The 15,165-nt window shown below is 41.5% G+C and overlaps 2 protein-coding genes across 51 annotated transcripts in view; both read left to right on the plus strand.

The window, feature by feature from the left end:
- ELAVL2 (ELAV like RNA binding protein 2) overlaps nt 1-15,165 on the plus strand; it is a 172,067-nt gene that overhangs the window by 27,701 nt on the left and 129,201 nt on the right. For 19 of the 50 annotated variants that reach the window (XM_021062813.2, XM_084983436.1, XM_084983565.1 and 16 more), the window contains exon 1: nt 891-1,118. The exons of 30 other annotated variants lie outside the window; for them this stretch is intronic. The gene's annotated coding sequence lies outside the window, so the exon portion shown is untranslated. Of the gene's footprint in view, nt 1-890; nt 1,119-2,090; nt 2,281-15,165 lie in introns of those variants that run through there. One more of the 50 variants, XM_084983503.1, reaches the window with a different exon arrangement.
- On the plus strand, nt 516-9,612 carry LOC146406977 (uncharacterized). Its single transcript, XM_085020718.1, has 4 exons — nt 516-1,047; nt 1,079-1,504; nt 3,706-5,592; nt 9,583-9,612. Exons 1-3 carry the CDS (start codon nt 516-518, stop codon nt 3,771-3,773), a joined length of 1,026 nt encoding a protein of 341 aa, XP_084876844.1. The 3' UTR covers nt 3,774-5,592; nt 9,583-9,612.

Below are 15,165 nucleotides of genomic sequence, written 5' to 3' on the forward strand. Positions count from 1 at the left end.
TGAAATGAAAAAAAAAAAAAGAACCCCCCCCAAAACCAAAAAACAACCCGACAGGTGCGCTCGTAATTAAGCGGATGAGCAGGTATAAAAACGTGCTTCTGCCTCGTGGCTTGGGGTGGGTTTTGACTCCTGGTCTAGGGCTGAGGACAGGCACAGGTTTTTCCCGGGGAAAGCGATTGAGCTGGGCGTGGGGGCGGGCCCAGACAGGGCAGCTATGGGACGCCCCCTCGGGTGAAGAGTTGGCCATTTCGGGGCTTCGTTGGGGGGCGTTGGAAGAATGCAGCGGGCGTCAGGAGCTTATACAGTCGAGTGCAGGATTTCTTACTTTGCGTTTGAAGCAGAGTATAGCACCCCGCACAGGTACTCGAGGCTTATTTGAACGTCAGATTCCATCTAAAGGCAGAGAAGGGCAGCAGGGGCAAGCCTTTAGTTTTCCGCGGAGGGAACGGACACCAGCTGTGAAGTAGGCAAAAAGCCTTTTTAACTGTGCTTGCAATATATGTGTATATATAAGTATGTACATGTATTTGATACACATATATATCAAACCCCGCACGAATCGCTCTGGCTGCCCCTTAGCGCCTGGAGCCTCGGGGTTTGCAAACTTGCACCTGGAATCTGCCACCTCTGGGCTCGCGACGCTTTCGGCGCTGCCTGGGGAGCTTAGTCAGGGAGCCTGCTTGGAATTAAAAGCCTGGAGGGAAGGAGCCGAGCGGCCGCAGTCGGGGGTCTGCTCCCAGGCACCGACCCTCGGGGCTGCGGGGCAGGGCACACGCCGGCAGCAGCAGCCGCGGCGCCGCGAACTCCCGCCGGCCCCGCCTCCTGGCGCTCTTCCAAGCAAGCCCCTCCTCCCCGCCCAGCTACAAACGGCGGGACCGCGGCACCCGGGCGTCACTGAGGCAGCTGCCGGCCGGGTGAGGAGGTCGGTCGCCGGCGCGGCACGGGTGGGGCGGAGGTTCCGCCGGGTTCCAGTCCGTCTTCCCACCACCGTCAGGACTAGGGACACCGCCTCCGCCTCCACCACCGCCTCTCCGGAGCCTGCCCGGAGCGAATTCTCCGTGGCTGTGCTGACCGTCAGCGGCGCTAGCCGTAGTAGCTGCAGCTCCGAGTCGCAGCAGGCAAGTGCGGGGGGGTGGGGGTGGGCACGCCTTGCCGGGCCCCAAGTCTGTTTCGGACGCCGAGGCTTTAGGGCTGTGTGAACCGCCTTGGCGTAGTGCTTCGGGGTCCGGCCTCGCCTCGGTGGGAGCCCTCGTCTGGACTCAGGGCGGGAACGCTGGTGGGGGCTGCGGAGGTTGTGCACGGGAAGTTCCTAGAGCTCGGCCCCTTGCGGCGGGAGTCGAGGGAATTGGGCGCCTCGGAAGGTGGCACCGCCCCTCCTGTGGGCACAAGCTGGTTGAGGGCGGCAGGAGGCCAGTGGGGCCAGTCGCGCCAGGCAGCGTGCATAGGCGTGAACGTGCCCGGGAACGGCCGCGTGTAGCGCGAGAAGAACTGCGCCGAGACGCAGGTGAGTGTATTGGAGGGAAAGTGGGGGAGGGGGCTTTTCTAGAAAAAGGGCAGGATTCCTGTGCTGGACTGGCGCCCCCACCTTGTGGGAGGCTGTGTGTACTGGGTTCTCCACCCAGGCTGTGTCTGGTGGCGTGTCCACTTGGTACAGGGCCTCCTCTCGCGTGGTCCTTGGTGCTCCCGGGGCGTCTGGAGACTAGCCGCGGCTACGCAGTGTGCGAAGGTGGTTCGGGACCCGGGCAAAGCCGAGAGGATCCCAGGGCTGTTTTTCCTCTTGCGCGGTGTTAGGTGAGGTCCGGCGCAGCCGCGCGAGGTCGCAGCTAGAGGTCTCATCCCGGGTTTGCGCCCAAGCGGTGCGCTGGGCGGGAACTGCGGGGCGGGCCAGGCCGCCGGGCGAGGCCGGCTTCGGGCTTTGGCTCGCTCTAGGTGGTTGCGGCAGCTGCCTCCAGCTTGGCCAGGAGGGCTGGCCGGTTGCGCCCCCGTACATGGATGTGTGTGTGTACCCTGGTGAGATTAGTGCTCTCGCGCAGACTATCATCGGTTCCTTTGCAGGTGCTCCTCCAGTGGTCGTGACAATGACCAGCGAACAGTCTTTCCACGGCGTTTCCTTAAGAGCCAACTTGTGATCCTCGAGGGCCGATGTGCAAAACCTTGTCTCTAGATGTGAGCCCCAAGCACGAAGTCATAGCTGTCCAGATGGTCATTTAAAATAGTGTGCATTTTAAAAGATGATCTTTACGATAAAATTTTCATCTTCTATCTACATTTTCTGAAAATGTGAGAAAAGGACGTTTTGTTACTGGCTATCTACTTTCCTTTATTCCGTCCCCAAAGAACGGTGCTTAACAATGCCAAGTGAAATACCTCTCTGGCAAGGACACAGAGCTTTTTAAAACTTAAATTTTTCGGTGGACCTACCCATAATAATTCTGTCTTCATAAAAATGTATCTAAGCCCGCAAACTTAGGGCAAAAAAGTCCATTTAAAAACACTCTAATACCAGTTGGGGTGTAATTTCCCCTTCCCTTTAAGTAAAATCACTTTGTTTGAAATAACCATTTAGATGCCCTTGACGACATTATCTAGAATCGGTTCCCCCAGAGTCATTTGAATTTTTCGTTTGTGGTAATGTCGCTCTTTCTAATGGAAGCTGACCCGGAGTCTCCATTTTGGTGAGCGGGTGGAAAAGCTTTCCTGGATCTCCTTCTCTCATCTGGACCTTTGGTTCTAGAAATGGTGATTATTTTGTTGGAGGAACTGCCAGTTCTACTGCATCTGTTTTGAGCTTTTTTAAAATAATAGGTTTGTAGGAATGTTGATTTAACACTGCTCTGGTGGGGTTGGGGACTTAAGGAAAGTTCTCTAGGAAATGGGGGAGGAGAGAAGGGGATAAGAAAACGTTTCTGGAAGATAATGGCTGAGGTGGGAAAATTAGATTATGAAGAAACACATTACATCCAATTTCCTATGCTTCCTTTACTTTCTTTTCCTTCTTAAGAGAATATTTCTGTGTTAGTGTGATCAAAACTGGCCTTTTAATGCCTTTTTGGGTAACTTTGTACTGCCACCTTTTGGAGAATAATAAGGTTTTTTGTTTTCAAAGACAGAGCATTAGGCATTTTAAGGCCCCCCCCCCTTCCTTCCTGTTTTTAGTTGTTTCCTTCACCTTGCCTTGTTCATTCTAAGGAATCATGTCAGTTCAGCAGTTTTAAGCTGCACACACTCTTTTCTTGTGGTACAAGAGAATTTCAGTTTTAGAATATGCTCCTAGAATAGAACAAGTACCCCAAACTGGTCAGTGTCCACCATGTCTATCTATTATTTCCCATTGAACCTTATTTTCCTTTTCTAGGCTCGGGATATGTTAGTTGTTAGAGTTACTGTTTTGGTTTTGGTTTTTTGGTCTGTTGGTTCTGGTTAATACTTTTTCACCAAACAAACACAAGATTCTCTGTGTGGTTCGGCACTTCTGGTTAAGACCCAGCTCCCAGCAGGTTATGGAAGAAAAACTCTAAGTGGCATTTCTCCTGCCTCATTTCTTAATCCAGCTTTTGGTTCTTTGTATACAGACAGATGTTCTTGGCTGATTCATTGTTTGCACTTTGAGCCATGCTAACCTTTCTTGCTTTTCCTGTTAATGTTATTATAATTTAAAAAAATACTGCTTACCCCCATCAAATCTCTTTTTCTCTTCTCTTCTAGAAGGAAGTCCCAAGTTCTCTTTTAAGGACACGAGAAGGCCATCAAGAATACTCCAGCTTCTAGGCTGAGATCAACCTTTTTGTCTTTCTTTGATTTGGAAAAAAAATTTTTTTTAAACTTGTGACGCTTTTGAGGCGTCATCATGGCACAAGAGCACCACAGTGGCAAATTACTCTTCCATGTTCTTTTTCCCCAAAGGGCTGGATACCCCGAAATAGCATCTTATCAAGACTGACTTTACTGTCACATTTTTGATTGCTTGATCTGCATGGTAGGGTTAGTTCTTTTGCTCTCATTTGAAATCTTATTAAATCTCCCATATTATCACATTCTTATTGCCATCTTTGTCACTGATAGTGTTTATTTGGATGTAGGGGAGGCTAGAAGTACATAGTACTTAGCCTGGTGAGGCTAATTTTTTTTTTTTTTTAATGGCATGGGCAAGGTAGTATATACCTGAGGTGTTATGGGGCCTGGTTGGTGTGCCACCCTGTGGAAAACCTGCCCATAGCATTCCACCCCAGCTCTTTATGATTCTTCGGAAAATCGGCTGGACGGGTCAATAATCATAGTAAGCTAGCACTTTAAAGTTTTAAAAAAAAATTTTTTTTAAGCATTGCTATTTGGTTGGAGGCAGGGCCACTTGATGGGTACATGATGTGGATATACCATTTTTCGCCCTTGAAATTCTTGATTGTGAACAAGGGGACTGGTATTTTATTTTGCTCTGGGACCCACAGGTTATGCAGTTCATCCTGGTGAGAAGCTTTTTTGATTGTTAATATTTAACTGCCAGTATTGCTGCTTTATACTAGTACTATATTGTAGAACTGTTAGAAATCCAAGGCTTTATGCACTACTGATGCCACACCTAACTCTTAAATTAACTCGAGGATGTTAGATGCATGGAATGTTTACTTGCTTTGGCTAGTTTCATTTTACAGCTGTGATGGTCTTCACTGGTTCTGGTTACTCATGAATCCATATGTTGTGTGCTCTAATACCCATTCCATTTGTTTGTTTCTAATTTGGAAAGAACATTTATTGTCTATTTGATTCTAGATACTAGTTGGTTTGTAATGTTCCTTGATTTTTCTTTGATTTCAAATGCTAAGTAGAAACCGAAGACACTTAAGCTTGAAAAGCAATCATTTGTTTTTAAGGCTTTTGTGTATTAAAAGGTTTTTTTTTATGGTTTAAGTAGGATTGGTAACTTGAAATCTGAACTAAAAACAGGAATTCATGTATAGTAAAATCCTATAGAGGTTTTACGGTATATTTAAGGAAATTTTCACTAACAAGTATAGAAGTAGCTTTTAGTATTCACGATGTATATCATAACATTAATCTTAGCCCTAGGAATACTTTTTTGCTATGTCTATTCCTTGTAGTCCATCATATAAAACAAAAGGTGACTTTTCTTTGAGTAACACTGCTAGGTGCATTTTCATAGTCACTGTCCCCTTTAATGCTAAATTTCCAGAACTGGTCTATATAAAAATAACTATTTTTGGAAAAGTTATTATATTTTCTCAGAGCTATGGGTTAGGCTTTGAAAGCATCAATTCCATTGATATTTTTAGCTATATGTTTCCTTTTTGAATGCTGTTCAGTAGTTCTGTGTGATGACAGATAAGGTTTTCCTCTTAAGCAGTCTTCACGCAGAGAAAGATAGTTACTTTGGTAAAGTGTGGAATAGGTAAAATAACTAAGAAGGTCATAGGGATAGGTGGTGTGGGGTTATAACCAAATCAGTTTGGAGGTTGTGCCTTATTAATTACAAGTAATTTTTTTTTTTTAATTTGCACCTTCCTAGTACTTGAATATGCTACTTATTTCTATTATGTCAGTTTTTGACTGAAAATGAGTAGTAGATAAGATTTGAAAGTGAGACACTTTTTGGCTTTTATAAATTGTTTATTTGAAAGAATCTTGTCAATTTTTCTTCACAGACTTATTTATTGTGAGACAGTTATAGTAAAATGTTAGTTTTTTTTTTAAAACATGAAGCTTTTGCTTTACCATCAGATAAGTTTCGAACTACTGGGTTGAGATGTCTGTATGTTTTTCCCTTGTCTAATATAATAGTGATAGATTCATACCAACCTTTTTCCTCTACTTAAGGAGTCTGTCTCATAAAAAGGAAATTTATATTCTGCATGACTAGCTTTTCTTTTCCTCTGGAATTTTTGGTGTTGTGGGCTCTTCATTATGGGAAATTACTTTAGCAACTTTAAAGACTGTTATTAGTAGAATATCACAAAAATGTCTCTTCATAAATATCAAACCAATTAATTTCTTTTAGGAAGGATTTTCATTTTATTTTGTTTTGCTTTTAGTTAGCAGTGGTTAACCTCACTTCAAGCCCAGTAGACATTTTGATTAATTTTGTTTCCTTAGAATATGGACAATAGTTGTTTCAAAATTCTTAGCTTTCCTCTATTTCCTTGTATTGGAATCATTGTAAAATTGAGATTTCTTGTTAGGATTGAGGAGGTTTTTGTTTTTTGTTTTTTTTTGCTGTGCTCTCGGCATGTGGATCGAACCTGCGCCACAGCAGCGGCCTTGAGCCACTGCAGTGACAATGCTGGATCCTTAACCTGCTATGCCACAGGGGAAACTCCAAGGAATTTTGAGTCTCTTTGAGCTGTCTTTCCCTGAAGAAATGCACATTCACAGAAATTTCCATACAGTTTTTACCATCTTGCCCTCTAGAGTAAAGACTATTAAAATAAGGTTCTCTCTGGGAAAGAGGACTTTGAAAATTGGCATTGTCTGACACTGGTGAGATCTGGGAGGAGTCATTCAGATCTGTCCTTGTGTGCCATCGTGTTAGTGATGTGGGCCGTTAGTTTTCACCCAAGGGTTCTCTAAGCTTCCTTGTCTCCTTATAGTTTTAAAATCCATTCTGTTTATGTAAATAAATATTATACATGTAAGGTCTTATGAGCACCATGCTGCCAATTTAGCTACTGAGTTGTCTTGCCTGAGTGGGTTTTGTCACTTGGGTTGAAAATTCTTAATTTAGCAGAGCCAGGTGGAAAATACTAGGCTAGAATTCTGACGTTTCCATCATCAGTTTTTGGCTCGATTACCTACATCCTTGGTTTCTTAACCTTTCTTTGAGTTTGACACCTTACCCTCCCATGTCTCAGAGACAGGGTGAGGATGAACATACTGAAGTATGAGATTTCTGGCAGAGGGATGACAGTGTTTCCTGGATTGGAAAGGTGGTAATAGGTGGTGGTCCCCATAGATTAGTTTTATATATTTGGCCATCATATATTTGGCCTTCAGTGTGTTAATATGAACCATTGTTTTTATAACATACCATCATATGGTGTATATTTCTGCCACGGAGAAAGAGAAAATTCCCAGACTGCAGGGAGGTTTTGGAAGAATTGTGACTTTGAATGTTTCAGTATAGAAACAGATAAAAATATATCAATGGAATTGGGAAGGGAAGTTTAAAATGCATTTTTTTTTTGAAAATATAAATAATCCTAAGAAATTACATGTGAAATTATGAGAATTTAGCCAGCTAACATTCTAGGAATAGAAATGTCAATTTAAGTTTTCAGCCTTTTTTAAATGAGAAATCTAAATTTAAAAATTTAAGCATTTACATTAAAATAATCAGTCCATATTTTCTTGATTTGAATGTTCAGTCTTTTATCAAGGATCTATTCCTGTAAGTCAAAAAAATGAAGTTTGCACGGAAATAACATTTTTTCCCCTGCTTGTTTCAATACCTTCTCACCACCCCAAGTGAAAAGCCATTGATGGATGCCCTGTCAAGTAAGTTATTGGAAATTCCTCACTTGTTCAGTTTTTAAAGGATGTTTAACACTTTTTTTATTCTTTAGGCATCATTTGAGTATATCAGACGTACAAGAGGTATTTCTCAAAGCAAATAAATCACAGTGTATTTGAAAATAAATTCACCGAATTGGGTAAGGTGGGGAAAATATTCCTGAAACTGATTGTACTTGATCTTGAATTTTCGCTCAGTTACTTTACAAAAGTGAGATTTTTCTATTTCTCTGATGCTGCTGCTTTACTGGAGGTCCTCTGGTGACGTGAGGATCATCCCCACCTTTACTGCAGAGCCATCTAGAACAACTTAAATATACGAAGTTATTTTAGAGTGAGCAAGTTTTTATAGCCTCTTCCCAGGTAAGGCCTATTTCTCTATGGGTTTACTCAGTGCCACTCTGTCTCCCCTAGATGCTACTTACTGGTTGCTGGCTTATTTTATTTAAACCCTTAGGGTCCTTTCTGGCCTATGGCTGTGAATGACTCATGGACTTTTCCCAAATACCAGGTCATCGTTGTTTTCGGCTTTCATTCCTTCCTTGCCATTGTCTCTGCAGAGACCTTGAGCCACTCATAGCCTTCCTCTCCTCCCTGTGACACCTTGGTCCCTTGGTCACCCATCTGTGCTTCTGAACTCTGTGCTAGTTCTACTTCTTTCTGGGTAAGGTGTAATCTATTCACTGTTCCCTTGATTTTCTTACTTGGCTTGCTCTTTTGTATTGGTTCTTAAGCATTTTATTACATTTTACTCACTGAAGACTTATTTTCTGTGGCCATGTCAGTTGCTGCATTGAGAGGACAAAAGGGAGAAATGGGTATCAATGGACAAATAGATTCTGCCACAGGTCCCAGACAGTGGCCCGTGGGCTACATCTTCTGTGGCTGTTTAATTTGGCCGAAACTGTTTTTTAAAAAAATAATGAGTTGTTGATTTAGGCATTGGGACATATCATATAAAGATCTAGAGCCCTATTTTGTATCTCTTGAAAATGTGTGAAGGTGGATCAACGCTGAGCTCATATTCCTTAACTGTACCATTTATACGGAGCATGGTTTGTTTCACTTCAGGGTAAATTACTGCCTGGCTTTTGTGGGCATTTGAGTTTGTGATTCTATTGCTACAGTTCCCAAAACCATGTGAATTTAAGAAGTTCATTCAACTATCTAGATAAAGGCAGTAGTTACAAAAGACTTCAATTCTTTTGATTAATGTGTGTGTTTACAGATAATGATTGAATTATATTAGACTGCTCCTTAAAGTCTTCTTTACTTTAGGTAGAGAAGTCTCGTCTTGGAGCTCCTCTTCTTTAATACCTGGTTGCAAGACAGCTTCTCTTACCTTTACAAGATATGCTTCCATCAGTTTATCTTACCTTTTACACCCTTCCCCAAGGATTTTAGACCTGCCCCTGTTGGGAGTGGAGATTTCTTCCTGCCTGTTGCCTGCCTATGTTTGTTCAGATGCTTTGAGGTCAGCAGAAGTTGCTTGGTGCTGTGAAAACTAATAAGATGTTACGTGCTGTTTAAAAGAGGCCCGTGGCCCACCTGCTAACCTCATTGCCGATGGTGTCAGCTTAGAAAAGACATTTTCCCCTCAGAATGTTTTAAAAAAGAGCTGATATGAGAGGTTACCAGGTGTGAGGTTTTTATGTGTGTTGTTTTTCTCTCCTCTTCCCCCTTATTTATTTATTTATTTATTTATTTTTCCAGCCTTCAGCCTTTTCTCTCTCTCTCTAGAAACAGCAGGGCAGGTCAGCAAAGCTTTCTCCCACGTGTGCTGTAGAGCAAGCTGATGCACCAGCAGAAGTAGAAAGAGGCTCCACATGTCATGTTTGGACCAATGCTATAATTTTATTTTACAATAAGTAAGGTGGATATTATTAATCTACTCCTGAGCATAATAGCACAATTTGAATAGCAGAGCGCAACTTTGGTGTGTGTTAATGTCTGGTGAGATGAATACAGATGAATGCTAAGTAGGTAGAAAATGTCAGTGTAGAGCTTTCCTTTTGGGGACTTTAAGCACTTAAATTTCTAGTTAACTTTTTGTTCAGCCTTTAGGAAAATAAGACACAATTAAAAAAAAGAAAACCTTACAAACAGATACAAAGATCTGTTTTATCAATCCAGCATTAATGTAGCTTCTGAGGACAGAACAATGTCTATAAAGCCCTGCTCTCCTGGCAGCTACTTTAACTGGGCCAGTCATAACGAGGAATTAGAATGTGTCCCTGTATTGAACATCTTAGCAAACCCTTCAGAATAACAGGAGCTTAATGCTGGCAGTTTTAAAAATTGTTACAATCTCCAGCCTAGCCAAAATTTTTTGGTATTTGGGGTGCAAACAGAAGTATGTGCTTAATTTGGAAAAAAACAAAAAACAAAAAACCCCCCACTAATTTTGAGTTAAATGTATAGGTTAAAAAATACTTATTTTTAAGAGGCAGTTAAAAGAGCTCTTGGTACCAAACATCTTCCATGATTATACGATTCTTTTAGGTGAATTTGTTGTTTATTTTGGTGTGTCCTGGAGTATCTGCTTCAGGGGCTTCCAGGGTGTTTCTGTTGTTCAGAATCAGGTTTTCTTTTTTTTAATTGTGTCTTATTTTCCTAAAGGTTGAGAATCATTGTCGTGGAGCTTCTGCTGTGCTATTAGAAAGGCTTTGATTTATGTGGGTGGTTACCTTGGAGTATAGACCTTTCCCAAATTCATCTAAAGTTTTTTTCTTTTAATTTTATTAAAGGATCTTAAGAAATGTCTTCAAGTTTTGGGGTTGGGACTGTGTTCAGAAACTGAGAAGTTTTTGTAGTATTTTCATTGTTTCATCACAAATTATTACTGAGTGCTAGTTGCTGAGAGAGGTTTAGAGAAGTTTAAGTGTTCTTATGATCATATTCTTTGGTCTGCCTGCTTAAGGAGGTGAGGGCAGAAAATGATAATTTAAAAGTTGTCACAGGCCTCCCCTGCCAGGTTTAAATAATAGCTTGAGGACTTGAGAAACTGGACCTATCTCTGTAGTCTGAGCATTAAGGATATGGGGCCAGGATGCTGCATACTGCTTCAACACAAGAGTGTGTGACTCTTGTTGATCGTTTAGTGTGTATATTTATTTGGTTAGTTTTTGTGTCTTCTCTTCTTCCCCCTCTCCTATGTCATTGTTTCTTTTGGGTCCCCCTTTTGTGGTACGAATAACAACTTCTTGGTTTGCCAGGAGCCCAGTCACAGGTGAAGGATATTTATGCAGTGCAGAACCTGCCAAATTTGAGTTGTAGCTGGGAGAGATACCACTGAGACTGTCTTAATTCTGCAGTTGCCCAAGGAGTATCAGCTCCTAGGCACATGTGTGGAACCACTTGAAGCCCCCAGTGATCCCCCCATCGTTTTATTCTCTTGACAGCAAGATGTGCCAGGAGCTTCCTCTATGTATAATATTTGTTTTTCAAAACATCTAGGAGAAAGTCACAAGGATGATAAGGTTTCCTTCACTCCTTCGGTTAATATGGTTCCAGTAGCAGGAAGCAAGTAACAGATCAGAAGCTGCAGTGGTTCTAAGAGTGCACTGATCTGTACCTTCCCCTTGAGTCTTCCTCAAGCCCAGACTATATCAGCTAAGAGCTTGGATTCTTAAGGTTGCTGATTGTCGCTTTCTCACTCCACTTCTTGGTATTCTCAGATCTGCCTGTTGCTTTTCTCCATTAATGGCATTTACAGTATTTTTTTTCCCTCAGCTGCACCCATGGCATATGGAAATTCCCAGGCTAGGGATCAAATTCAAGCTGCAGCTGTGACCTGTGCCACGGCTGTGGCAAAGCCGGATCCTTAACCTATTGTGCCAGGCTGGGGATTGAACCTGCACCACCACAGAGACAACTCTCGACCCTTAACTCCTTTCTTAGACTTTTTAGAAGAGTGTGGCTAATCTACCTGTGTTGTTTGTGGACAGTAGGGGGCAAAGTTTGATTTCTTGGTGAATAACATAGTTTGTGATCCAGAGAAGAAAAGTGAAGAGGTTGATTTTTCTCTTTTTGTTCAACTTCTAAAAGTAACTTCTAATTTATTGCCTCATAAGAATGCAATTAGATTAAGACATTTTGTTTTGGATAGTCAAGTTGTCAATGTATTGTGTAGGGCAGCAAGGAGCTACCTGTTTGTAGTTGCTGAAAGTCCTGGCTGTTAGGACAGAAGAATAGTTGAAATCAGTAATTGAAGGTGGTACACTGCCCAGAATGGATGGAACCAGGGATCTACCACAGTTCCCTGGAATAACGACTTTATAGATGAGGAAATTAAGGCTCATAGGTCAGGTGGTTTCTCAAGGATTCAGCCTGCTAGATGGGGATGTAGGACCTAGGTCTGCGACTCATAACTTCACTGCCTGTTAGTTACCTTGGGCTCTAGAGTGATGTTCTTTCTGCCCCTGGTAATTGTGCTGGTTATAGTTCAAGGTGGCTGAGGACAGAGACAGGTCTAAGAGGCAATTCAGTAACTACATCTTATTCCCAGGCCTTATTGTTTGGCTTTGCAATAGTGGGACTGGTGTAACAGGATTTTGTTTAAAAAGCTTTTACCGGGAATTCCCGTTGTGGCGCAGTGGTTAACGAATCTGACTAGGAACCATGAGGTTGTGGGTTCGGTCCCTGGCCTTGCTCAGTGGGTTAAGGATCCAGTGTTGCCATGAGCTGTGGTGTAGGTTGCAGACGCGGCTCGGATCCCGCGTTGCTGTGGCTCTGGCGTAGGCCGGTGGTTACAGCTCCGATTGGACCCCTAGCCTGGGAACCTCCATATGCCGCAGGAGCGGCCCTAGAAAAGGCAAAAAAAAAAAAAAAAGCTTTTACCCTGGTCCCTGTAGCACTCCTAGCAGAACGCGCACACTTGTTTCCCTGGGGCCAGGATTCTGACCTTGCATTATGTTAGGTCTGTGACCAGGTGACTTCTGGGAGAATTCCACCACAGGCTAGTGTGTTGTTGCCAGCTGGCAGTTTTGACTTGTAGGATTAGTTTTTGGAACCATATAAAGTATGGATCTATAAGTGAAGAAAAGACGACACTGTCTTCAGACTTACTTTAGCATTCTGTTAAAATCAAGAAAAAAGACTGATACGGTGTGCTCTGTTGATGATGAAAATGACATTCTGATAACCCTAGCTCATTGTAGTAGAGAGTTGGCAAGGGCTATTCCTTAAAGTTGTTAGGTTTCTGAAACTAATATATGTTCCAAATCTGGTGGTCTTTTAGAAAAGAAGCTGTCATTGTTCTAAGAAAAAAAGTTGTAGGTCATGTTCTCCATGTGATGTCCAAACTTGAATCGACAAAATATCCTCCCAGTAAAGATTGTTATTGATTACCTGTTTTTTCAAATTAACTGTCAGAAAAATTGGAGGGAGGGTAGATGGTGAAGAATACAGATTCAAAATAATCTTTTTGTTTTTCCTGGAAAGGGGACATCTTTTTTTTTTTTTTTTTTTTTTAATCTCTCTATTCAGGAAATATTTGTTTAATTCACTTAAATTCAAAGTTTGGAATTGAGATAATATAGTACTTGAAACTTACTATCAATTGAGAAAGTTTTTTTTTCTATCTGTAGGTAGACCATGAATGATAACTAGTCTCATTAAAATTTTAATCACTATGAGAAAATTTTACTTCTTTGAAATCTTACTGCAACAAATACTGCTTTAAGTAATGTTCCTCAAAACTTAGATGTGCAATTTTTACATTGTTTTTGAATCTCATAAATATGTTCACTTAATGTAGTGATTTTTTATGTCTCTCAGAGCTGAGAACTTAGTTGTTATCTTTCAATCTATGGTATTATAGAACCAGAGAAGCTGAAGTAGCTGCTTGTTAACATGTCCTTTGGTTTCTTATCCCTGTGTGTATATTTTACTCTTTCAAGCCTATAAATATTATCCTTGTGCTCTGTGAAGCTGGTGTAAACCTAAAAAAATGAAAGGAAATCATCTCTACATATTTGAAGCAAGTGTCTCTGGTGTAAAATTGGCCCAACGGCTCTGCACACAGTGAAGTGTATAGCATAGCAGTCAGGTGGAATCCTGCCAAGGGTGCTCCATACTGTTTAGCCAAATTTAGGACATTATAAAACGAAGCAGAAGTTAAGATAGGTATTGAGAATTCAAAGCTGAATAGCCTTTTCCATCATTTCATTTGTAGGACACTACAATCCTAAACCTTGACTTTCATAGATAACCCCCACTTCCACTTTTTTAATTTCTCTAAGTTTTTTTTTTTTTTTTTTTTTTTAAAGTTGGCTTCTGCTACCAGAGATTTTGAGTAAAATGTTTCCATGGTTCCCCAGTTCTCTGAGAAATTCAGAAACGTAAAGAGATTAGGAGACTTATTGTCAGGACCTGGGTGTTTTGAGTTTCCCAGAGGAGTGTTTTGGAACTTCATCCATAAGGAATTTTTCGCTGTGACTGGCTTTTTTTTTTTTTTTTTTTTTTTCTTTTTAGGGCCACATCTGAGGCATATGGAGGGTCCTAGGCTAGGGGTTGAATCAGAGCTGTAGCAGTTGACCTGCACCACAGCAATGTTAGATCTGAGCTGTATCTGCGACCCACACCATAGCTCACAGCAACACTGGATCCTTAACCCGATAATCTATGCCACGGATTAAACTTGTGTCCTCATGGATGCTTGTCAGATTCTTTTCCACTGAGCCACGATGGGAACTCTTTGACCGGTATTTCTTTCTCTTCCCCATTCTCTGTAATTACCTCCTGTTGGTTAATGTCTAAAGAGGTGAAGCAACTTTGTGGACAGCTTATCAAATAATTTAGCCCATGGATATTTGAAAATGTTCGCTGTACCTTTTTGCTAAAATCTCGAAGTTTTTTATTAGTGGCTTCTTAAAACTCGAGACTTTCTTCTAAATCTACAGCTTTATATGATTCAAGTTTTTATGGTTGTATTGTGCCTGTCCTCTTGACCTTAATGATATTTTGCTGTCCTTCTGATAAATTATGCATTCACTTTTTTTGATTGTTGATCAACCTTTTTTTGCTTTGCAGTAGTTTAAAAACGATTATTTTTCCAGCTTATATGTGAAAACATCCTAGTTTTTGTGCAAAAGTTCATTTATGTGGTAAACACTTGTGTTTGTACTGAATGCCACATATCATCTAGATATTGAGACATAGTGGTAAATGTGGTCTGGTCCTTGCTGACATGAGACTTAAGAGAGTAGAGGAGACACATGTTAAAGTTCTATAAGTTATTTACAATTGCAATTTGTGCTATGAGGGGGAGGAGTCTTTGGGGCTCCTTGCTTAGTGTGGGGTGGTCAGGGAAGTTTCTTTGTTCCTCTCATCTCCCCTCTCCTTGCCTTACTCCCACAAAGGCAGACTTTCTGGCATTTAATTTTATAGGCTTTAAAATATTAAAATCGAAAAAGCTTCTGAAGTTGAACTCTCCTCTCCCTCATATATATACGGTGAACTTTGAATCTTGGATCTGATTCCTTCCATCTAGTTTACATCCCATCAAAGATCTGGCTTTTTTTTTAAACAACCAGGAAACAAATTTTAATGTACTTAAGTATAGCAGTAATTAGGCAGCTTTCACATGAAAGATGATACAACCACTGCCAAATCCAGTAGTGCCATCTGCATAGTCTACATCCTTTA

The sequence above is a fragment of the Sus scrofa genome, chromosome 1, assembly GCF_054392235.1.
Source record: "Sus scrofa isolate SSC_HxYL_T2T_F1_AM1 chromosome 1, Sscrofa_HxYL_maternal_Yorkshire_Landrace_v2.0, whole genome shotgun sequence".
Lineage (NCBI taxonomy): Eukaryota > Metazoa > Chordata > Mammalia > Artiodactyla > Suidae > Sus > Sus scrofa.